Below are 24864 nucleotides of genomic sequence, written 5' to 3' on the forward strand. Positions count from 1 at the left end.
GCCTTTAAAGGGGGGGGCAGTGGCAGCAGGAGACCTCCCGTGAGGCCCTGCCTTTTGTTCCGCTGTGAAGGGTGGGCTGGCTTCTTAAGGATTCAGCTCCTTTTTCGCTGGTGTGGTAGAGGAGAAAGCAGAACGCCCTCTCTGCCCCCCCTTCCCAAGATTCAACCTCATAGCCAGATTCAGTGGAAAGGCGGTGAGCGCCACATGTTGGGCTGGAGGAGGGTGAGGTCCTGCCGTGCTAAGCCTGGCTGCTTATGGCAAGGTAGCTCCCCAGCCATGGACTGTCTGGTCACCCTGCCTTCTTGAGGCTTTCTTGGGCAAAGACTTCCCAACCTGCGGCAGGAGGACAGGTGCCGTGCCTAGGTGCGGGTGGCTGCATGGAGGACAGGTGGCATCTGCTGAGCTCCTCTTGTGCCGTCCTGCTGCAGCTTCTCTCCACAAGGCCCGCTGCTTTGGGAGCATTTCCATGTAACTCGGAGCATCAGTATGGAAAAGGACTTCTGCAGCAAAACGTACGCACGCAGTCATGGACCCGGACGTCCGTGGGCTCCCCATCCCCAGCAGCAGCGATCTGTGCAAGCTGGCTTGGGGTGCTGCCCGTGGCAGCTTTCTGTTCTGGAGAAACGTGGAAAGCCACCAAAGGTGTTCGGTGAAAGAAGCGACCCTCTTTGGCTCACTTTCTTTCCCTGCTTTTTGTCCAGCTGATTTGGGGGTCCAAGGCGGGGTGCAGCAGTGAAAGCAGCAGCGCTGCTGCTTGAAGGCAAGAGGGAAGGGTCAGCCATTTCTGGGGGATGGGGATTGGGAGAGGCAAGGCTGCTGAGTTAAGCCAAGATTCCCAGTGTCTGTGGTTACCAAGGCAACCTTGGATGCTGCTGTGGCGCCTCGTGTAAATCCGTGTCGGTCCTTTGTCTCTAGGGGCCTGAACAGACCTCTTGCGATTCAAAATGCTTTCTGAGAAAGAGCCTGAGGGGACGGGAGGAGGCATCTGAAGCCTCCTTGTCTAGGCTGAACTTCTCAATGGGGCCTTGAGTCTGAGCATGGGAGGGGGCTGCCTGCTCCCAGGGAGAGTCTGGGCTCCTTCCCCCCTTTGTCCGAAGGGCTTTTGCTCTTGGGGGGGTGAGGGGCTGGCGCTTCTGGTGGCCGTTGGGAAGAGCAGAGAGAGGGTCGGAAGAGAGGGGGTGCCATGGGGCTGGGCGAGGTTCCAATATGGACTCTCCAGAACTCAGCCTCACCCTTAAGCAGCAGCAGAAGCTCCACAGATGTTCCAGGAAGCCTCTCTGTGGAAAAGGATGTCGCCTTCCTTTTTTGAGTTAAAGGGCTCTGGGTGGTTCTTGAGGCAATTCTGGTCGGTTTGCCCATAAGGCTGGCACGTCGCTTGTGCTCTCGTGCCCACTCAGCCCTGCCCTGCCTGCTCCAGAGAAAGCTCTGCTCCTACGAGTTGATCTGCCCGAAAGGGCTGTCTGAACTCGTTTTTCTTTCCTGTCCTCAGAGCAAAAGTGGATTGTCTGTTCTTTCTTTCTTTCTTTCTTTCTTTCTTTCTTTCTTTCTTTCTTTCTTTCTTTCTTTCTTTCTTTCTTTCTTCCTCATATTTCCCTGGGAGATTTTTCCCCGAGTGGCTTGGCCTTTGGGGAGTAGAGAGGGTTCAGAGAGAGCTCTTTAATGTCAACCCAACATCAGGAACACCAAAGAGCAGTTGTCAGAAGCAGTTGCTATGGTTTCTTTTGTTGCCTGTTTCTCAGTTCTCCCAGAGGCCACATGGTGCTCAGGAGATATAGTTTGGCACATGTTGCCCCCTCGCCCCTGCCTCAGTGCCACTTGATGAGGCTGCCAATAGCCCCCCCACTGCAGTCGCCGTTCAAGTGGTGAGTGAGTCAGGGCAACTTGGTGGCTCAGCTGCATGGCTAGGACAGTCGGTGCCACTCCAGAACTACAATACTCAGCACCCTTAGAAGCCTGGCCATGGCAAGGTGGCTGAAGGTTGGAGTTTGACCATATCTGGAATGCCAGAGATTGTCTCCCTGAATTTGTGAAAAGGCCCTAGAGTGGGTCGTTTGACCTTTGCTGTGGATACCTTACAATTTAATATTATTTAATGGTAAACATATTTTATCTCTCAGTTGTGAGAGTTTGGCACAAGCTGGGTGGCTATATAAATGTTTGAAATCAGTAAACATATAAAATGAGGTATGCCTTTCCAGGCAGCACTGATGGATGGGGATTGAGGGAATCGGGGCTCATTCCGGGCTCTGTGTGTGTGTGTGTGTGTGTGTGTGTCCTTGGTGTTTTTAGCAATATGGATGCCCCTGGTCTCCTGGAGGACATGAGATTTTCCTCTTCACCTTTGTAGCAGAGAGGCAGCTGTTGTGGGTCAAGGCTGGGATCCAGTGTGGGGAAGGCCTTTTTTCCTGTCGGCAAGGATGATGCATTGCTTGGATTTTTCTTTCCATTCAGCTTCTCCTTTGCACCGAAGCCCTCACCCTGTTATGCTGATAAATGGGATTGATATTTACAGGCTGCCCACTGGGGGATTGTGGGCTAAGGCTTACATGTGGGAAGTTAGCACCTTTTTTCAATCAAGGGTGCAACTGAGCAGGAACCGGTTTCGTTCCTTGCAGCTTCGTTACTGTTATCCCTTGAACCATCTAAACATTACCTAGGCATACGAGCAAGACCTGCTTCCCGGGGGACTGCATTGCTACTGCCAGGTCTAGAGTTACACTTTTCTGGGAATGAGCCAAGAGATGTGTCTTCCCTCCACGAGTAATAATGTTGGCTGTCTTTTGTGGCCCAGGACTGGAAGCACGGCAGGCGCTTCTGGCTTTGGGGACCAGGAGGCTGCCAACCCAGTCCAGATGGAAGTCCACACGTTGCAGTCTTGTGGCTGGAGTGGAGTGTCAGGCCGCACGAGGAAGTGACCTGGGTAAAGTACGGCCTGTAGAGTGGGGGAAGAAAGGGCAGCCAGCTGGGTGGTGAAGACACAACTCTGAACAGAAGATGACTTAATCCATTTCTATTGTATTATTTCTTGCCCTAAGTCAGGGGTAGGCAACCTTGGCTCTTTTATGACTCATGGACTTCAACTCCCAGAATTCCTGAGCCAGCATGGCTCAGCTTGGAAACCTCTTCCATTCCCCTCATCATGGCTGGCTCAGGAATTCTGGGAGTTGAAGTCCACGAGTCATAAAAGGGCCAAAGTTGCCTACCCCTGCCCTAAGTAATGTTTGGAGGGTGCTGTTTATTACATATTTGGGGGGCTTCAAGTCACTGTTGACTCCTAGTGACTCCCTGGACAAATCCCTGCAGTTTTGGGGCAAGATTTTTAAAAGATGTTGCCCAGCTTAATTTTTCAAATAGTGTCTATTTCTCCATGCTGGAGGCAATGTGCTAGGTCAAATGTATTTAGATGTACGTTGATCTTCGGTTTCATATTTCCTACTTACATTTCAGGATGTGGTACAGTAACCTGTGGCCACTTGGACCAGATCGTAGGGGATTTTTGCCTCAGGAAGAATATTTGTGATGTAAAAAACACTGTTGTAGCGAGAACGCTTAGCATGTACTCTGGCCATATAATATTTCATTTACCAACTTTGCCAGGAAGGAAGGAATTTGACCAATCTACGTGGAGATGTTGTGTAATTCGATTCCAGTAGCAGTCCTGTGCAGCTCTAAGAAAATTTGCTCAGTTGCAGAAAATACCATTCTGTAGGTCGCAGGAGGTGGTCTCGGCTGCTCCGTGACCAGAAAGAGGGCAGCCTGGGAATGTCCCCTCCTGCTGGTCAGCCGCAGACAGTGGGAAGCTCTCAGGCATCTCTAGGAAACCATGCAAACTCTTCCCACCCAAAGCTGTCTGATCGGCTTGCTGGTGACCCCCTGCCAATGGCCACAGGAATCATAGTCTGCTGTGCCGTTGTCCACTCCACTGCTGGTGGTCTCAGGGTCTGCTTGAGCCTTTGGGGAGTTTGGTAGCCCAAACACTTCCTGAGGAGGCGTGGGCACCAGAGGACCACAAAGTCCTGGGCTGCTGCATGGGTGTGGATGGAAGGGGAGAGCGTGGCTGCTCTGGTTTCCCCAGAAATCAGCTGGGTGAGCAAGGCCTCCTTCGGGCTTCTTCGGTACCTAGTCAGAGCGAAACTTTTCCTTTATCACTGCATTCCTCGAGATGGCGGAGCTTGCCAGGGGACAAAGCCCTCCGCGTCCTCAGTCAATGCCGGAGCAGCAGAGCTGGGGCTGCCTGTCAGTCGGACTTGGTTTGGACAGAAGGAGACAATCCCTCTCTGAGGGTTAAGAGAGAAAAAACATCAAGAAATAAAAATGCTGGGAGGGCCCAAGGGAGGGGGCGGCCTTGGGATGACGGTGAAATGGGGAGGGGGTTCCTGGAAGGCTGCTTTTCTCTCTCCCCGCTTTCAAGCTTCTCACCTCTGCCCCCCGTCCCCCCCCCAAGCAGCAGCAGGGAAGGGGGGCTCTGGCAGAGCTGGTGGGATCCGCTCTCGCTCTTTCCTTAGCAGCTCGGCCAACAGAGCTCCCCGACTCGCTGGCGCGGCGCAGAGGAGGAATCGGTTTACAGGCCCCGCAAGTCCCCTTTTCACCTTTCCCATCAGAAAACTCCTCTTGAAACAATGAGGAAATTGGATGCTGCCAGCTGGTCGGTCCCAAGGCTGCTTATTAATATAGACAGATAGATGAATAGCATATCCTGGATGTAATTTACCTCATTCTAATTTTTCTAAATGTCCTGATGGAGAAAACGTGGAGGCTTCTTGGTAGTTGTAGTTCAGAGTCTTATCAGGACGTATCTCTGGCCCTTAACAAAAACCTGCAGGTGGGTGGATGGTTTTATATATAGATGATTTTTCACTGTCGTCATTATCATTGTTCGGAAACGGTGCAAATGGGCTCTTCATTTAAGATTATGGGGAGTTATTAACCACTCTGGTCCAGTGTGGGATAGTGCATCAATGTCTTTTTGACTCCCATTTTAGGCTGAGGGGCGAGAACTGGTCCGGATTCATCTAGTTGATCTCCAGGCCTAAAGGAGTATTTACGCTGCAGGAACTGTTACCTCTATGCAAACTAGTGTATACGTGATTTGATTTTCCCACATTATCACAAAGTCACAAAGCAGGGGTTGCAGCGGTACTATACTTTTTCTTACAATTGAGAATTCCGCTTCTACCCGACACTGCCAGAAAGAGCGTGCCTAGAAAGCCCTCGGAGGTGGCAGACTTGGGAGGGTATTGCAACGTCAATTTCTCCATTATTTATTGAAATGTTCCCACTTCAGGATGATCTGAATGCGCCATTCTTCTTTTGCTTGAGAGGGAGGTGGGAGTTACATGTGTAGATTTACAAGATGTGTTGTAAATCCATGGCGCCCTACAGTTGACTCTTCCTTTGCTTTGTTATAGATGAGTCTTTTTACCAGTTTTGCTTTTTATTGTGTGGACTCTCAGATATTCCCCCCCCCCTAAATGAAGGACCTGTTGACAGTATAGCAGAGTTGGAAGGGACCTTGGAGATCTTCTTGTCCAACCCTCTGCTCAGACAAATGGCTGTCCAGTCTCTTCTTAAAAACCTCCATTGTTGGAGCACCCACAATTTCTGGAGGCAAATAGTTCCACTGATGAATTGTTCTCACTGTCAGGAAATTTCTCCTTAGTTCCAGGTTGGTTCTCTCCTTGATTCGTTTCCATCCATTGCTTTTTGTCCTGCCTTCAGGTGCTTTGGAAAATAAGTTGACCCCTCTTTTTTGTGGCAGCCCCTTATTGGTTGGAAAACTGCTATCATTTCATCCCTAGTCCTTCTCTTCATTAAATTAGATATACCTGTTGTTCCTCCACATGCAAGGTATTCCCTACCTGGTTGTCAGGCTTCTAGTTGTGCCTTCCTGTGCAAAGATATTTCATTGCGTAGGATCAGGTCCTTCTGCTCATATACGACCTTATTTTCCTCTTTTGTTCACATGCTGTTCAACCAGTCATACTCTCTTGGCCTTAGGAAACAGGTGATGGCAAACATCTTCTGAAATCTTGGCAAGAAAGCTGCAGGGAATTGTTGAGGCAGTTGCCTGGAGTAAACAAAGACTTGAAAAAACAAACAAAAAATCACAGAGATAATCTATATGGTTGCTAGGAGTCAAAATCACTTCATAGCACATAATCATTCAATTGGTGTGGCTCCTGCTAAGCTCGTGTATAATCTCTAAGAAGTTCAGAATGGTCTCTCTGCGTGCATGTGCCAATTCACAAATTATTCCTTGTGAAGAGCTGCATCTCCACGTTAATGGCCAGTTCTTCAACAAAAAATGAGGGTGCCCTTCTTTACTTTAGCTGTTTGCACATTTTGTGGGACCATCTCCCGTGAAAACGTTCTCAACCTACTTGTGTGTTCATTTCATGCAGGAGACAAAGGTGATTGTTGTATGCGTCTGTTTTTCTTAAATATTATAATAAAATCTATACAGTGAAATAGCTGACTTGTTCTTCCTGCCTGCATCTCTGCTTCACCAGATGGGGGGGTTTCAAGCAAACAGATCCCCCCACCCACACTTTTAACTGATCCTGTAATACATTTGGGCCAGCTACAGTCCTGCTCCAAGTGAAATAGTAGAATACCTCGTCGTTCTTTCAGTGCTTTGTTTGGTGAATTTGTAGTACATTTTCAGGGAGGGATGGAACAGCAAAATTCTGCTCCCTCCGCTCTCTTTGTCTCAGAAACTGAGCTTTCTGGGAATTCCTTCTCCTGGCATAATCAGTAAAAAAAAAAAAAACAGCAGAAGAGCAAATACGGCAATTACCGAAACAAGAGACAGATGGAGAAAGACAAGCCCACTCCAAAGAGGGGGATGATATTTTTATTCTAGGACAAGGAAGGAAGATAAACGCAAGTGAAAAGAATTTAAACCTTATTCTTATAAAGGGCCTGGTCAGAAAAGGACAGGAGGGAAATCCCCCCCCCGCCTAGAGAACCAGCACAAAGGGCCGTGGGAAACCCCTCAGAAGGACCCTTGGTGGTGGGGGTGGGTGGGGAGAAGGGCTTTCAGGCCTGCCTGCCCGAGGCTGTGGCTGCAACCTCGCCTGGCTTCCTCCGTGGGCTGACCGGTGGCTTCATTGCTCCCTTCTCGCCTGGAGGCTTTCTCCTGACCAGACAAACATAGACCGGCTAGAGACAGGGTGCCTGTTTATTTTTCCTTGGTTTAAATTTCAAATTGTGGATGGTGAGAGAATGAATTCTGATTAAAGTGGCTGAGCAGCGCCCCTTCCTCTGCCCCCTCCTCGTTCTTGAGGACAGCACGTAGCTGTCTCTCGGTGGTTCAGAAGGTGGGACCGGCAATGCACAACGGTCAGTTTTTGTCTTCCCTGTGATGCTGTTTCAGCACTGGTTTTGCTCTTTTTAAAAGTGGGGGGGGGGGAAGGGGCTGTGCTCTGTTTGGAATTGGTCTTGTAAGAGGAAGTCAGAGGTCAGGAAGGACATAAATCTCTGGTTTGTTCTGGTTGAGGCCCTGCAGGTGAGGACCGGTAGAACCAAGCTTCCTTCTGTGTCTGTTGGGTGGCCGTTCCAGCTGCTGGGCTCCTTCGTAGCCTCTCCAAAGACAACAGTCTCGACATAGATGGCCTGACCGTTCCTAGTTTTGGGGGTGGGGGGAGAACAGGGGGGCAGCAGGGGCTGATTGGAAGAAAGAAGTTGTGATGCAGCATCTTTGGGGGAGAGCAACCTGTGGAGGGGGAGAGTTGCGGATCTCCCCTGAGCTTCTGGGAAGCCACGAAGCAGAGGGTGGGAGAGGGTCTGCATTAGGAAGATTCCAAGGCGCTGCTGGAGCGGAGACCCCCTTCTGGCACAGACATCGGGGCGGGCAGAGAGTTCCGCCCCTGCTGGACTTCCCTGGGTGGCTGGGCTGCTGTTTCAAGATCAGCAGTTGACATGGTGACCTCCGTCGGCTTCCGTTGATGCCTCACCCGGCCGATCTGGTCTGGCTGGGCATGGCCGGGCAGATCCAAGGCTGGGGGGCGAGAAGAGCGCGTTGGAGAGGCCTTCAGGGGCAGGCGTGGTGGTGGGGGGAGCGCTTCCTCCTCCTGCCAGGAAACCTCCTCGGAGGCCGAACAGAATCTGGCTGGTTTGCGCTTCTTTTCAAGGACCGTTCACCCTCTTGATTTTTCCTGCCTGCCCATTTTAATAGAGGAGTGTGAAGAATACTAAAGTCTTTTGCAACAGAACGGAATTACGGCGTCCTCTCACTTCTTTTGTCTACGGATGCTGCCCAGAGTTTGGCTTTCCTCTTTTGTGTTTGAGAATTCTTCTTGTTCCGTCCCTTTCAAAAGGCAGCGCATGGCCCCACTTTGCCCGAGGGGGGGGGAAGGAGGCTGGCACCAGGCGTGGCTCTTCCAGGGCAGCCGCTTTGCTGCTCAGGCTAGCCCAGGGGTCGGCAACCTCGGCTCTTTTATGACTCGTGGACTTCAACTCCCAGAATTCCTGAGCCAGCTATGCTGGCTCAGGAATTCTGGGAGTTGAAGTCCACGAGTCATAAAAGAGCCGAGGTTGCCGACCCCTGGGCTAGACCAAGCCAGCCTCCTAGAGAGAGGGAGAAACACCCACACCCACACACACCCTCTGTGTACATATGACTCATTCCCTTTCAATGTAAGCAACTTTGTGTGGAGACTAGAAAAGAAGTGAAAAATAGTACACCAAATCAATGTGAAGTAAATAATAATAGTGAGTTCTAGTCCTGCCTTAGGCATGAAAGCTGGTGAATTTGGGCCGGTCTGTCTCTCTCAGGACAGTCCACCTCTCAGGGCCGTTGATGTGGGGAAAGCTTTAGGAGGAAGAAGAGGTTAGATGGATATGCCGCCTCAAGTTACTTATAAAGTATTTTTTTTAAATCAAATAAAATTAAAAGCCATATTATAATGTACCTGGTAGAAGTAGTCCTTGCTCACCGACCAGTCATTCAGCAATTGTTCAGGGTTGTGATGTTCTCGAATTTGTGGCCGTAACAGTTCCGTTTATGTGATCACAATTTGGGCACTTGCCAACTGGCTCGCATTTACAATGGTCAAAACAGACCACGGTCATTTGCTTGTCACAGCTGGCTTCTTTCTGGCCAGCAGTTGGGGGAACCTGGCGGGAAGTCGCTAGTCCCAGTCCTGTGGCACCAGACACAATGACTGTGCTGCTTAGCAAGAGAATTGCCAACCCTGTTGCAGCCGGTACATGAGGACTGTCTGTAAGAAGACTAGCTTTGTCCATGATCTGGTGGGACCCGAGAGGAGAGGCGACCTGTGTCCATTACTGCAACCTGGCTGGACAGAGAAAAGGGGAACCCCCCTCACGGAGACGTTTCCTGGATTGTATCAGGGAGGCAGCACTTTTTTCATTGAGCCAGAGCATAGCATTCCTGTGTATATACTGCCCCATGGAGCTTTACCACACTCTTTTGGGGCGGTTTAAAATATAGAAGCATTATTGTCGCCCCCAACAATCTGGGTCCTCATTTTCCAGACCGTGAAAGGATGGAGGGCTGAGTCAAACTTGAGCCCTGTCAGGATTGAGCTCCTGGCTGTGGAGGGCAGTTTGGCCTGCAGTGTTGCATTCTAACCTCTGAGCCACCAGCGCGTGCTTGTTGCTTGTATGCTTGTTTGTTGGTTTCCCATGCCCCCATCTTACTGTTGAAACAACTGGGTGGCTGCTTGTGGGGGAAATTGTGGGCTGCTCTTACCCAGTGGCCTGTCCGTGGGAGTTGGGCCTGGAGAGGAGGGGAGCCACAGGCTCAGGCCCTTCCAGAAGAAGAGAGAGTGGCTCTGGGTGTAGGTGGGGTGTAGGTGGGGCAGCGTGTCTGCCAGTGGCATTGTGCTTCCCCCGAAGGGTGGGCTGGTCATCGGAGGAGCAGGGAAGCTGTGGGGAGGACAGTGGAGGGGGGGGTTGCGCTCGTCGCCTCTGTTTTGAAGACTGCAGGCCCAGAAAAAGCAGGGCCTGGGTACGGCTCAGGGCTGCTTCTCAGTTGGTTGCCTTTCCCACTGGATTCTGCCCGCTGAAGGAGGAAGTTGGTGCATGGGGTGTGTGTGTGTGTGTGACGCCTCCTATGGAGCAGCCATAAGCTCTTCTTTTAGTTGAGCATCAGGCTCTGTCGAGGCTTGCTCTCATTTGGACGGAGGTGGCAGCGAAATCAGGAAACTCACATGAGGCCGTGGTGCCCATCTGCTGCGCAAGCCCGCCCTGCTCCTGCCGCCCCCCCTGCGGCCTCCTTAGTTCCAGAAGGGAGCAGGGGCAGACGGCCCTCACCTAACCCTGACCAGCCAGCATTCCTTGCCATTGTCCACGATCGATGAAGCGCGAGTTGAGATTCACCCAGGTGGCCCATTTCTGTGGCAGAGCAAGAGAAAGTAGAAGCGATTCCGGGCAGCGCTGTCACCGCGTGATGCCCTCAAATTCTAGGGTCTGCTCTACTAAGAAAGGTTAATTCTGACTAATTGAGAGCTTTCAGAATTTACCTTGATCTGTTTATTCTGCTGCTGCTCTTTTTTACTCTTGTGCATGATTTATGCCAGTTACACTAAACTTGGGGAGTGGCAAATAACTATGCAGAATACTGGAGCTCCACATCCAGGCCTGGGAAGATCTAATTAACTCTCTCTCTCTCTTTCTCTCCCACACACGAATGCACACCTGTCTCATTTACCTGCTTATGCATTTCAGTGTTCTCCCCTGACTTTCCATCTCCCCCGCTTCCATATTCATACATTCGTACATTCAGGGTGCACCAAAAGTCAGGCCCCCCCTAGAGAACATATGATACGAATTACATTAAATGCTCAAATTGGTTGCCATTTTCTTTACTCCTAAGTGCAGCAATGTTTTCTCTCAAAATTGGGGCCTGATTGGTGGTACCCCCTGCAATCAATCAATCATCAATCAATCAAATCCCTCCTTAGGCATGAAGCCAGCAAGATGACTTGGGCCAGTCACTTCTCTCAGCCCTGCAAAGGAGGAGGCAGGAAGAGCCCCTTCTGAAAAATGCCGGCAAGAAAATGGCAGGGGCTGGTCCAGGCACTTGTCAGGAATCAAGACTGACACGAAGGTGCGTGGGCACATGCGTGCGCATACACACAGACACACAGACCCCTGTTTAAAATAGGGCCTTCTAAACAGACCCCCTCCTGACTCTTTTCTTAAAGGTCTAGGGCAGGGGTAGGCAACCTCGGCTCTTTTACGACTCATGGACTTCAACTCCCAGAATTCCTGAGTCAGCTATGCTGACTCAGGAATTCTGGGAGTTGAAGTCCATGAGTCGTAAAAGTTGAAGTCCATGAGTCGTAAAAGAGCCGAGGTTGCCTACCCCTGGTCTAGGGAGTTGAGGCTAAGAAGCTCCGCAGCCCTTCCAAAAGGCAAGGAAAGACCTTCCCGGTCCGCAGCCATGGAGGCTTCGGGCCTGGGAGGGGCCAGGAGCAGTTGGTCCCCCATGCAGATTTGGCACCACAGAGGTTGGGCCATCTAAATGTCTATCCGTTCGCAGCCACGTGGTCCCGTGTTGTACCTGCTGAAGCTCTTGGATACCACCCGGGGGATTCTTCGCTCCTGGTACTACTTAGGATTTTGGCAATTTTCATGCTGAGGCAATCAAATGAAAGTCGTGAGGGCAAAGAAGGCAGGTTGGTGGGGTATCAGGTGTTTGACCCGTCAGGCTGTTTCCTTCTTCAGAGGTCATTAAGAGACCCCACCCCACCCCACCCCTCACTAGTAATTCAAGATCACGGTCTTAGTCTACGTTTATTCATCTACAACTTTAGAAAGAAAACAAATTTTCTCAGGGGAAAATTAGAATGAAATGGAATTTTCAAATGAAATGTTAGTGTTCTGGTGCAAAACAAATGCTGCATTCATCAGTTCTGTTCTTGTCAGTATTCTAGGTTTAGAAACATAGACAGACAAAGACAGGAAGAGATGCACTTGAAATGAAAAAAATGGGGCACAGCACTTTGGCAGGGAAACGGGCTGCCCTTGGCAGACTCTGCGATGGCGTTGAGCTGGGAGACACAGAAGAGAAGCCCGGTGGGGGGAGCACCAGCCACCCCCCCTCCCTCCGGCTAGGTGGGCAGCTCAGCTTGCAAACTTCGGAGCAAGCTGCCGTTGGCTGGAAGGGAGGAGAGCTTGCAGGGGTGGCTTCTGGCCTCCAGCTTTGGGCTAAACAGGCCACCAGCACCGTTCAAAGAGCCCTGCCAGGTAGCTCAGCATACTGTGGTGTCCACGTGTGGGACCAGAATGAGGCTCAGAAGGTCAGTTCCTACAGTTTTGTGGAAAGGACAAACAGTTCAGCATTCGTGCAGCAGGAAGGAGGCAGCTGGTTGGGAATAACTCCTGAGGGAAGAGAAACAGCTGACTCCCTTCTTTGTCTTGGGAAGCAGCCCTGAACCGACGGTTGGGCTTTCTAGCCAAGGGGAAGAAGGAGAGACTTGTCCAGAGTGGGCACCGGGATGCCCATGCGCCACCACTAGAGGCCTACTGGAGAAAGAGGTTTCACATCCCTTGGGTGTCGGTCCTGGACAGCAGTGACTCTGCAGCCTTTGCCTGGTCGGTGCCCTTCACCTCCACAGACGCTTCCCCTCTCCCTTGCCCACTCCAGTTGCCTTGGCGAATGCTGCTCAGACCTGCAGTCCTTTGGTTGCTTTGTGGGGATGAAAGGCACCCCCCAACTTCCTCTGATTTCCGTGCTGCCCTTTGTCTGGTTGCCAGCTCTCCCCTGCTTCTCTTCTCGGGATGGCTCCATCGCCCTGTTAAACAGGGGAGCTTTGCTTCTCTTTTTGCCACCTTTGGGGCGGAGAGCCTTCTCCGCTCTCTTTTCAAAATGGTTTCCCCTTTCATCCTATTGGAACCTTCTCCGGCCTTTAGCTGGACAACTTTGGCATCTTGAAATAATGCACCGTCCTTAACTCTCCAAAATAAAGGTTAGCAATAACACATCACATTGTTCTCAGAGCCCTTGAAAATGAAAGGGGTCGTCCATGCAGAAATGCCCCTTTTCGCTGGACTGCGTCTCCCTTAGAAAGGACGTTAGGGGGGGGGCTTTCGTCCCCTCTCAAGCAATGGAGCTTTGCAGTCTTCTCCCTCTCCCTGCCACTTGATGTGGAGAATGAAGAGCCGAGGATCTCTGCTGCCGGTTCCCAGCTGAGGCAGGAGAAATAAACATTTCCTCAGCCCCTTTCTCTTCTGAGGGACGTGAAATCTATTTCACCCACAAAGCCAGTCCATTTCCTGCATCCTTTTGGCCTTAGGCCTTAGGGCCTCTGTCCGGCTTGCGTCATTGTCGTGCTAGAAGACTGGACCGAACCTTGGCCTTAAGGAGGCTCTAGGCCGGAGCTGACCAGCCTGCTAAGAAAGAAAGGGAGACGCCGAGCAGGCCTCAGGCCAGCGGAGATGGCCAGGGGAGGAAGGGTCGGGCTGCTGCAGGGGGATGGCAACTTCCATTTTTATCCTAAGTTGGGTGGAAAAGAATAAGGTGTTGATGGAAAAATGGAGTCTCCACTAAAGATTTGTTGATGGACAGAACTGAGGGACGAGCATCCGTCTTCAGCCGGTCTTTAAGGGGACTGCACTCTCAGCTGAGCTGTTCCTTTTCCCAGACAGGGAAGGCGATGTGAGCCATTTTGGTCAGCGGTTTAGGCACCAGGTTAGAAAGCGGGAGACGGTGGTGAGTTCTAGTCCCACCTTAGGCATGAAAACTGGCTGGGTGACCTTGGGCCAGTCGCGCTCTCTTAGTCCCACCTACCTCACAGGGTTGTTGTTGGGGGGAAATAGGAGGAGGAAGGTGTGTTGGATATGTTCACTACCTTGACTTATTTGTAAAAATAATAAAAGCAGGAAACAAATAATGCAGCGCTTGGGAGTGCAGATCTAGTACGTTGATACAGCAGTTGCATTGATGCTCTCCTTATGCAGGTATTTGCTGAATGTAACAACTATAGTGGTAGGTCATAATAAACACAATAAGTTCATTCTGTGCTGATTGCCTTTTTCTTTCCATGTTTTGCAGGTTCGTGTCTGGCACAGGGCTGGTGCTTTACCCAGAAATTGGGGACAAGCTGGACATAATCTGTCCGAAGGGAGATCCATCCAAACCCTATGAATATTACAAGTTATACCTGGTGAAACGGGAGCAAGCAGAGTCCTGCAGCACCGTCATGGACCCTAACGTGTTGGTGACCTGCAACAGGCCTGAGCTGGAAATCCGTTTTACCATCAAATTTCAGGAGTTCAGCCCCAACTACATGGGCTTGGAATTCAAAAGACACCAGGATTACTTTATCACATGTGAGTGCCCCCCCATCTCCCTCTCCCTCAGTGTTAGCTTTCTCTTGCAGACTCCTGAGAAGAGTATCAGTCTCTCTCTCCCCCTCTCTCTCCCTCCCTCCTCCCCCCCCCATTTCCACCCAGAGAATCTCTTTCCGCTAGGAAGCACACTGTATTGTTCAGTTACAATTTGTTAGGTGCTGTGTGGAGCCATCTTGTTACCCATGCCTGTTTGGAAAAATTCTGAATTTAAAGTAGCTGCTGTGCTGGATGCACAAGGGGAAGGATAAACGTTCCTCGGCTGCCTGATTCTCCGCAGGCGAGCCCAGGGTGCTGCTGACCTGACGTTTGCCCGGGCAGATGTCACATCCAAGAGCAAGAGGCGGTTTTAAGTCTGGAAAAGGGTTCTGGATTAAAGCCTCGGGAAACAGCCTGAAGGGAGACGGGAAGCAAAGTCAAGAGTCCATTTGCTGAGTGCTGGGAGCGTTTCTGATGATTTTGATCCAGAGATTGAAACCAAAGCAAGCTCCTGGTTAGAAGTCCTCTCTGCACATCATTGGTGATTGCTTCGATGACCCTTACATTGTACCGGCATTGAATTTTTGTCTCTTTCTCTCCTGCTTTCACTGTAGCTACAGAGCATTTGTGGTTCTTTGGGAGAATCCAGTGGTTCCCTTGGCTTGTTGATTTCGAAATTTCTTGGAAGGGCATTTTTTTAGTCTGGGAGGTGCGAGACTAGCGAACTGTTTTGGTGAAAAAACAGCCCAGAGATTTCAGAGCTGCACAGAGGAGCTGGCGTGGGAGATGCTGCTTGCTCCTCCTTTGGGGCACCTGTTCAATGTAACAAACCTGTCCGGGATCAGCTAGTGTGTCTTTTTAGCTTCACAGAAGTCCCTCCCCTCCATTCCCCCAGAGCAGGGGTAGACAACCTTGGCTCTTTCATGACTCGTGGACTTCAACTCCCAGAATTCCTGAGCCAGCATGGCTCAGCTTCGAAACCTTCAGCATGGCTGGCTGAGGAATTCTGGGAGTTGAAGTCCGTGAGTCATAAAGCGGCCTAAGGCCTAGGCCAGGGGTAGGCAACCTTGGCTCTTTTATGACTCGTGGACTTCAACTCCCAGAATTCCTGAGCCAGCATGGCTCAGCTTGGAAACCTCTGCCTTTCCCCTCAGCATGGCTGGCTGAGGAATTCTGGGAGCTGAAGTCCACGAGTCATAAAAGAGCCAAGGTTGCCTACCCCTGCCCCAGAGGTTGCCCCTCTTCCCTATCTTTCCACATCAAGGGTGTTTTGTGGAAATGACTTTGGAAGGCAGAAGGAAGAGCTGCGGTGTGTACCGTCCCGAGAGAGGGGGTGGGGCAAGGGGAGTCTTTCAGGACGACCCTCCCTGGTTGGGGTGGGGCTTCAAATCCCCATGACGATAGGGAACGGCAGCAGGTGGTTGCACGGAGGGCCACATCAACATCTGGGATCGCGCCCCCGCTATCTTCGAGCGGTGGCGCGCTCCGACCCTCCGGTTAGCACCCTCTTGCCTGGGGATGAGGGTGATCAGGCCCCTGAGCTCAGGCTGGTTTATCTTAACGCCAGATCCGTTGTTAACAAGGCTCCCCTCATTCAGGACTTGATTGAGGAGGAAGGTGCAGATCTGGCGTGCATCACAGAGACTTGGTTGGGCTTGGAGGGAGGGGTTCCTCTGACCGAGTTATGCCCTCCAGGTTTCCATGTGCTACACCAGCCGCGGGCTCAGGGAAGGCGTGGTGGGGTGGCGGTGGTTGTTCGGGAGACTTTATGACCGCGGGAGACCACCATTGTCCAGATGGCCCGGAGTGAGTCCCTCCTCCTGAGATGTGGCCCTTGGGCTCAGTTGGGCCTGTTGCTCACATACCTGGCGGCCAGCTGTGTGTCAACAGCCCTGCCCGAGCTGCTCGATACCCTCTCAGGGTTGGCGGTGGAGTTCTCCAGGCTTATTGTTCTGGGTGACTTCAACCTGCCTTCACTGGGAGGATCGTCTGAATTAGCTCAGGAGTTCATGGCTTCCATGACGGCCATGGGCCTGACCCAAGTAATTCAGGGCCTGACTCATGTGGGGGGTCACACCCTCGACCTGGTATTCCTGTCTGGACAATGGTGGGATGATCTGGGAGGGGGTTCTCCAACCATTATTCCCCTGTCATGGTCAGATCATCATCTCCTGCGGCTGGTCTTCCGTTATGCCACCCCCCACCGCTGGGTGGCGGAACCGACCAGGTGGTTTCGTCCCAGGCGCCTAATGGACCCGGAATGGTTCCAGATGGCGCTTGGGTCTATACCCATCGCCCTCACCCACAGCCCAGTCGATGCCCTGGTGGATGCCTGGGAAAGGGCGGCCGCCAGGGCACTTGACTGTGTTGTACCCTTGTGACCTCTGACCCGGCGCAGATCCCGTTGGGCTCCGTGGTTCTCTGCAGAGCTCCGGGAGATGAAGCGTCGGAGACGGGGTCTAGAGAGTGGTTGGAGATCCAGCCGATCCGAATCTGACCGATTGCAGTTAAGAACCTTTATAAGGTCTTATCTTGCGGCGATAAGGACGACAAAGTCTAATTGCTTCGCTGCCCTCATCGCATCCGCAGATAATCACCCGGCTGCCCTGTTTAGGGTGACTCGCTCCCTCCTTAACCAGGAGGTGAGGGAGGATCCCTTACAGGGACGAGCCGAGGAGTTTAGTCATGATCTGGCGGACAAAATCGCTCAGATCCGGACCGGTCTGGACTCTGACTGGGCAGAGTCTGACGTGGAGGAATCGGACGGTCTTGAGCATGTTATCTGGACTGAGTTCGATCCTGTTTCCCCTGATGATGTGGACAGGATCATGGGGAGGCTGAGCACCACCACCTGTTTGTTGGATCCGTGCCCCTCCTGGCTGGTTTATTCGGCCCGGGAGGAGACACGAGGGTGGTTCCAGGCAGTAATAACTGCTTCTTTGAAGGAGGGTGTCTTCCCTGCCGCCTTGAAGGAGGCGGTGGTGAGACCCCTCCTCAAAAAGCCTGCCCTGTACCTGGCTGTTTTAAATAACTATCGTCCAGTCTCCAACCTTCGCTTTTTGGCGAAGGTTGTTGAGAGTGTGGTGGCGCATCAGCTCCCTCTGTTCCTGGAGGAAACTGATTATCTGGACCCGTACCAATCGGGTTTCAGGCCCGGACACAGCACGGAGACGGCATTGGTCACGCTGGTGAATGATCTCTGGCGGGCTCGGGACAGGGGTTGTTCCTCTGTCCTAGTCCTATTAGATCTCTCAGCGGCTTTTGATACCATCGACCATGGTATCCTACTGCGGTGTCTCAGGGGGTTGGGAGTGGGAGGCACCGTTTTACGGTGGTTCTCCTATCTCCTGGGCTGCTCGCAGTCGGTGTTGACGGGAGGGCAGAGATCCACCCTGAGGCCTCTTGTTTGTGGAGTTCCTCAGGGGTCGGTTCTCTCGCCCCTCCTGTTCAACATCTACATGAAGCCGCTGGGTGAGATCATTCGTGGTTTCGGGGTGGGGTATCATCAGTACGGTGATGATACCCAACTTTTTCTTTCCACCCCGGACCAACCCAGTGATACCCTCGCCGTGATGTCCCGTTGCCTGGAGGCGGTTCAGGTCTGGATGGGGAGAAACAGGCTTCGTCTCAATCCTGCCAAGACTGAGTGGCTGTGCATATCGGCTTCTCGGGTTAACCAGTCTATTCCATCTTTAATGATGGGGGGTGAGGTGTTACCCTCCGTTGATAGGGCTCGCAACTTGGGCGTCCTCCTTGACTCCCGGCTCAATTTTGAAGACCATATAGGAACCGTGACCAGGGGGGCTTTTGCCCAGGTTTGCCTGGTGCGCCAGTTGCGACCCTACCTGGACCGAGATGCCCTACGCACAGTCACTCATGCGCTCGTGACCTCCCGGTTAGACTACTGCAACGCTCTCTACATGGGGCTGCCCTTGAGGACCACTCGGAGGCTTCAGCTGGTGCAGAATGCAGCCGCACGAGTTGTGATGGGGGTTTCCCGATACTCCCAAGTAACACCTCTACTCCGCGAGCTGCATTGGCTTCCGGTTGCCCTCCGGGTGAGATTCAAGGTGCTGGTAATGACCTATAAAGCCCTAAATGGCAAGGGCCCGGGATATCTGAGGGAACACCTGCTGCCAGCATCAAGTTCCCTTCATCCAGTGCGCTCCCACAGGGAGGGTCTTCTCAGGGTGCCGCCGATAAAAGATTGCCGGCGGGTAACGCCCAGGGGGAGGGCCTTCTCAGTGGGTGCGCCTGCCCTTTGGAACCAGCTGCCGGTGGAGCTGAGGACTGCCCCCGACCTCCGTTCATTCCGCCGGGACCTGAAGACCTGGCTCTTCGAGCTCTCTGGCCCAGGCTGAGAATTTTAATTTTAATTTTAATGTTAATTTTAATTGGGGTTTTTATTCTTTCAGGGACTGTTATAATCTTTTTAATTGTTTTTAATTTTTGTATTTCTTGTTTTAATTCCCTGTAAACCGCCCTTTCCTGAAAAACTGAAGGACCAATTAAATAAATAAATAAATAAATAAATTCTCCTGAGAATAAAATGGAGAGGGAGGGGGAAAAACACTTCCAGTCTCACAAGATTTGGTTAATGTTAGAATAAAGATTTAGTATTTATAGTTTGCTTCTTGTCTGGACTATCTCAGAGGGCTAACATAATTTGGGGGATCTCTTTTAGTTTTGGGGTATCGCATGGGCAGTAGAAGAGTCACAGAGTATACATCCCCTTGGAAATGACCAGCTCTCCATCTGTCTGTCCGCAAAGAGCTTTTTCTCTTCTGCTCCGATTGTGGGAGAGGCGTGGACGATCCCTTGGCTGGCTGGCTCGTCCCGTCCCAATTTCACTTCCAATTCACGGCATTTCCACAGCCAAATTATTAGCTTCTTTTATGAATGCCTGGTCACTGGGCTTCAGAGGAGAACTTGCACTCACTTAAATTAGGCGAAAAATTAAGAAGTCACTGTGGAGTGACTCCACTTAGTTAGATGCAAGAACCGCTGTGTTCAGAACACGCCCATTCACATATGGGAGGTGGGTTAACAAAATATTGCAGTTTCTGACAATTTAATTAGGATTTCAGCGGAAGCAAAGGGTGCACTATTATCATTAGAATAACAGTAACAAGTACTAGCTCAGTCTACAGCGTAGGTAGGTAAATTGATCTTTGGAGCAGGAAAGCAGCCTTTGTCTCCAAATGTTTTCTTGCTGGCTCCTGACTTCTCTTTCTAACGTCATATTTGTGTTATTTGTCAAATGCTGAAGGGCATTGTTGGTTGGGCATGCAGGCTGAAAAGGAGGCACTGATTGACTGGCTCTCCTCTGGATGACTTCAGGAGATCCTCTAATGATACGGCAAGACGGATTGTTTTAGGCTCAAGTCTTTGTTCAGCCCTTGGCACTGAGGGCCTGTTCGCAGGACAGGCAACCTCCGGCCCGGCCCGGCTTATCCTTCCTCCCAATGAACTTCTCTCATTTCACTGGTTTGGGGAAGGAATCGCTTGGTTTCTGCTACATCTGCTTTTTATATAGCCACGGAGGACACACGGAATGCTTCCAGCTGGGGCTCTGGATGCCAACAGGCTTTCTTTCCTGTTGTTTTCTGGGCCTGCCCTGTCTCGATTGTTCCAGAATAGCAGTGTGGCTTTGGGATTCTGTCCTTCGTTTCCACCCTCCACTCAGCGGACCTATGTTGATGCACTCGTTTGGCCTTAATTTCTCTTTGAAGAGTTCAAAATGGCAGGACAGCTAAGAATGACCACGTACAACTTTCAGATAAATTACAGACTTGGACCAGAATTTCCTTCCAGGCTGTCCCTTAGTCCCGCTGTGAACTTAAAGGGTGTGAGGGAATTGAAAGCAGATGCTTGTTTGGCCCTTTCAGCAGAGGGTTCCGCCAGCTCTTCTAATTCAGAGAGCTGTCTCTGTTCTCGGTCTCTAACAAGGCCCGTTCCTTTGCTGCTTAAAAGAGCTTCCAGAGCAGCAGCGGAGTCGCTGAGGCACATGAGTGGAGAGCAGGGCAACAGGTTGGGGGGAAGCAGAAAGGGGGAGGATGTGCAGTGAGCACTGCAGGAGCGGGTCATCTGTTCGTAGGGAAGGGAATAGGTTATTCAACCGATTTAATATTAATGCTCAGATTTTTGTTCCGTGTTGTACTTCTCCTTTGATAGGCAGCAGTTTCCAAGGCTTTCCTGAACTGGGCTTTGATGGCTTGAAGGCTGAGGTCAAGTAAGACGGGAGTGTTTTGATTGGGGTGGGGCAGCAGCCCTCGGGTGCCTATTCCAGATGATCTTAAGATTATGAAGCATAAGGGTTGGAAGAATCCTTGCAGCTCAGTGCAGGGACCTTAGTAGAACATCATCAAAAATGCCCACCCAGCCTCGGTTTCAATATCTGCTGCAAAGGCAGATCTGCACCTTCTGAGGCCATTTCTTCTGTTGAGAGTTCATACTGTTAGGATTTTTCCCCCCGGTGTCCAGGCGAAAAGATGTTTTAAAAATCTAAATTCATTGGGGTTTCCGCCCCCCCCCCTTTCAGGTACAATTTTGGACAATTCTTTACATGTCAGCTCTTCAGATGCTTGAAGACAATTGTCCTGTGTTCCCACATTACACACTTCTCCATGCTACATGGGTAGAACACATATAATGCCTTATTCCTTCCTTAATTGTCTGGGTTCCTTATTTCTGGACATGATCCAGATGTCAGTGTCTTTAAAATGAGGTGTCCATAATGGAATACAATAGATGAGCTGTGCTCAGACCAAAGCAGACTAGATAGAACCAAGGATTTCTCTTGATCTCAGTACAGGTAGTCTTCAAGATATGACTGTTCACTTAATGGCCATTCAAAGTTATGACATACCACCACCACCACCAGCTCAAAAAGAAACTATATACAACCATGTTTTAAAATTACGTGTCAAGCATAAGAAACCGGGAACCACGGTTACTCAAATGAGTACAACTTTATTCCACACTGTCACTCTGCAAAAATTTAAATTAGTAATGCTCAAAGCAAATTGGCAGGAGATGAGAGCAATGGAATTCAAGTCAGGCTGGACTTGGATCTCTTGTGGGCATGAAGAGACTTGAGACAGGTGATGCTCACGACGGGCTCAGCCTGGTCATCTCCTACATCGTGGCTGCTGCAGCGCCCCTGTTTCCCCAGAGCCTGGCAAGAGCTGGCGGAGGATCGGGGCAGAGGCCCAGCCCACAAGTGTGGCTTCCTTCTTCTGCAAAAGGCCAAGCTTCCTCCCTGGCGTTCCAAGCCTTGGGGCTTCTCTCGGCCAAGCAAGGAGACATCTTTGGAAGCTGCTCTGGATGTGGCTGGCGCTGGGCCTGAATCTGGCTGGGCTCTTTTTCCGTGCTGGGGAGGGGGAAGACAAGCCTTTTGCTGCTTGTCTGCCTCCTTTACAGGCCCAGCTAGGTGGCGGGCCTCTCAGAGCCTTCCCCACCCATGAGGTACTCCCATGTTCTGCTTAATGACCCGCATGTTCATTTAACGGCCATGTTAGGAAGAGCAGGGGTGGGTGTCATTAAGTGAGGCTGATTCACTTAATGGCCATCATCGTAATGGACAGGCTCCATTATGGTTGTGGGTCAAGGACTGCCTGTACTACATTTTAGCTAACGTGTTTCATTTTTTTTGCAACTGCATCCCACTTTTGGGAGGGTCTAGGACAGGGGTAGGCAACCTCGGCTCTTTTATGACTCATGGACTTCAACTCCCAGCTGGCTCAGGAATTCTGGGAGCTGAAGTCCATGAGTCATAAAAGAGCCGAGGTTGCCTACCCCTGGTTTAGGATAACTCGCCACCGGACAGTTCAGTGCTATACTAATTCTTTCATTCAGTTACTTTTATTATTGGTGACCACGTTTTTGTTGATATTATTGTAATTCTTGTATTTCTGGATTGGCTTTCTTTATGTGGTTATTATTGGCCATGGGTTCCTTCGAAAGTAATTGTAACTTTTTTATTTGTTGAATTGTCCTGCGGCAAGTTGGCTGTGGCGGGTTGTCCCATTCCACACTGTTGCTTCCTCTTCACTTGTGATCCTCCAAGGCCCTCCAATTCCTTTCCTCTTGAACAGCTGAATTCTCTCGACAAGATTAGTCTACTACAGGGGTAGGCAACCTTGGCTCTTTTATGACTTGTGGACTTCAACTCCCAGAATTCCTGAGCCAGCCACGCTGAGGGGAAAGAGAGAGGTTTCCAAGCTGAGCCATGCTGGCTGAGGAATTCTGGGAGTTGAAGTCCGCAAGTCATAAAAGAGCCAAGGTTGCTTACCCCTGGTCTCCTATCCAGAGGGGCATCTCTAACCCTACCGATGCAGCTGAAATACAAATCCCAGGTGCCTCGACCAACTTTGGCCAATGCCAAAGAGGTCTTTGGTTGAGCAAGCTGGAGAATCACAGGTTCTCCACCTCTGTCCAGAGACCCAGGTGTTCTCTATGGCATTTTGCCAGCTAGGGCAAAATAAAACTAGCACAATTGGATAATGATAATAGACTTCTATTTTCTGCATTCTGGTAACATTTTTTTTAGGTTAGAGCAATATGTTACTTGTGGATTGGATTTGACCATCTGGTTACTTAATTGTTTCTTTATTTTTTTAATTCATTTGCTGCCCATCTCGTTTCAAGGTGACTCTGGGCGAATGCTGATACCATGAACAATAAATATTCCTAATAATAGTAATAAAGCACAATTAAAAAGATGGAGGAAGGGAGCAGGATGCGCATGGGTGGAGGCAGAGTCTTCATCTGTCAAGCATCAGCTGGCAGAGCCAGTCTTCAGATCCCATCTTGAGGCAGTAAGAGGTTCCAGAGGGTGGGAGCCACAGCCCAGAAGGCTCTTCTCCTGGACCCATCAACCAGAATTCCTTCACTGACGGGATACGTACCATGCCCCTTCTGCCAGCACAGGTGGGATGGACCACTCCTATTGGGGTCACACGGTTCCTCAAGTAACCTGGACCCATGCCATGCAGGGCTTCAAAGGTGGTAACCAACACCTTGAATTGCACCCAGAAGGAAACTGGCAGCCAGTGCAGCTCACAGAGCAGCAGTGTAACATGGGCCTCTCGAGGGGTCCCTAAACTGCCCATGCTGCAGCATTCTGCACCATTTGTAGCTTCCAAATGCCCTTCAAGGGTAGCTTTGCAGTACTCCAAGCATGAGATGACTAGGGCTTGAGTGACTCAGTGCAGGGGCTCCCAATCCAGGAAATGGCACAACCAGCGCATAACACGAGATTTTGCGCAGGCTCTCCTAGCCACAGTTGCCACCTGCTCTTTGCGCAGGAGTCGTGAGTCCAGGAGAACCCCAAGGTGTGGACTTGGTCTGACTGAGGAAGTGCAACTCCATCCAGAGCTAAATATGTTAATGTTCCAGATCCGAAGCCCCATTTACCCAAAGCCATTTGATCTTGCCAGGGTTCAGCTGAAGTCTGTTGCCCCCACAGCCTACAGGCACCACAAGAGGACAGGGATAGCATCATTTTCATCACCAGCAGTGGAGATGTAAAATGTCATACCTCAACCCATGGTGATAGATGAGCTCACCCAGTGGAGAGAGTACAAAGCACTGTGGCACTACACAAATGGGCTGGATCTCTCACTCCTCATCAACACCAGTTGGGACTGGCCTTGGAGAAAGGAGCTGAACCAGCTTAAAACTGCTGCCCGACCGCAGCCTCCATTGGTGGCCCAAAAGGCTACCATGGTCGATGATATTGAAGGCTACTGAGAGGTCAAAGACAGCACTGCCTCCATCCCACTCTTGCCAGAGATCACCAAGTGTGACCAATAATGTTTCTGTGCCAGAAGCAGGACTGAATCCTGACTGGAAGAGGTCCAGATAATCTGCTGAAGCTGCCAGCAACCCGCCTTTTCTACCATCTTCCCCAAAGAGGAAAGGTGACAAACTGGATGAGAATTGTCCAGGCAGATGGGATTGGGAGATTTTTTTTTTCCAGAAGGGGTGAACCAGGGATATCGTAAAGGACCCCAGAAATATCCCCTCCTCTAGTGAAGAATTTATCATTGCCTGAACCCACCTGGCAGTCAGCGTCCTGGAGGCTTTCACCATCCAGGAGGGAGAAAGATCTAGTTGAGAGGTGGTTGCACTGATGGCGCCAAGGATCTTGTCCACTTCATCAGGCCCTCAGGATCGAACTGTTCCCAGATAACTGGGCAAGACCTTTCCATGGCGTTCCACGTGGACCTGCATCGTGCGTGGGTTCCAGCTGGGAATGAACCTGAGCCACTGTCCGTCAGGGGTTGAAGAAATTCTTCTGCACAGCCCTGAAAACGATCACCTGAGTCCTCCTCTTCAAGGAGGGACCAGCTGACCTGGAACAGGCCACCTGGTGATGCTCTGTGGACAAGGAAAGAGAAGTAATGATGAGGTAGGCCTTAAGTAGGCCTTAAATCCGGTGGTGCCCAGTCAGAACGGCCCTTTGTTTTCTTTCAGCAGCCCTCTATGTGTCTCTCAATCCTTTTCAGAGCCTGCAACTCCTCTGTGAACCATAGGGAGAGTCAGAGCGAAGAGTGGTCACAC

General features: G+C 50.9%; 1 protein-coding gene across 1 annotated transcript in view; it reads left to right on the top strand.

The window, feature by feature from the left end:
* The window catches only part of EFNB1 (ephrin B1), an 86587-nt gene that overhangs the window by 22476 nt on the left and 39247 nt on the right, over positions 1-24864 (top strand). The window contains exon 2 of the mRNA XM_083372261.1: positions 14024-14301. Within this exon, the coding sequence (XP_083228387.1) occupies positions 14024-14301 (278 nt within the window). The remainder of the gene's footprint in view (positions 1-14023; positions 14302-24864) is intronic.

Source organism: Vipera ursinii, assembly GCF_947247035.1.
Source record: "Vipera ursinii genome assembly, chromosome: 12".
NCBI lineage: Eukaryota > Metazoa > Chordata > Lepidosauria > Squamata > Viperidae > Vipera > Vipera ursinii.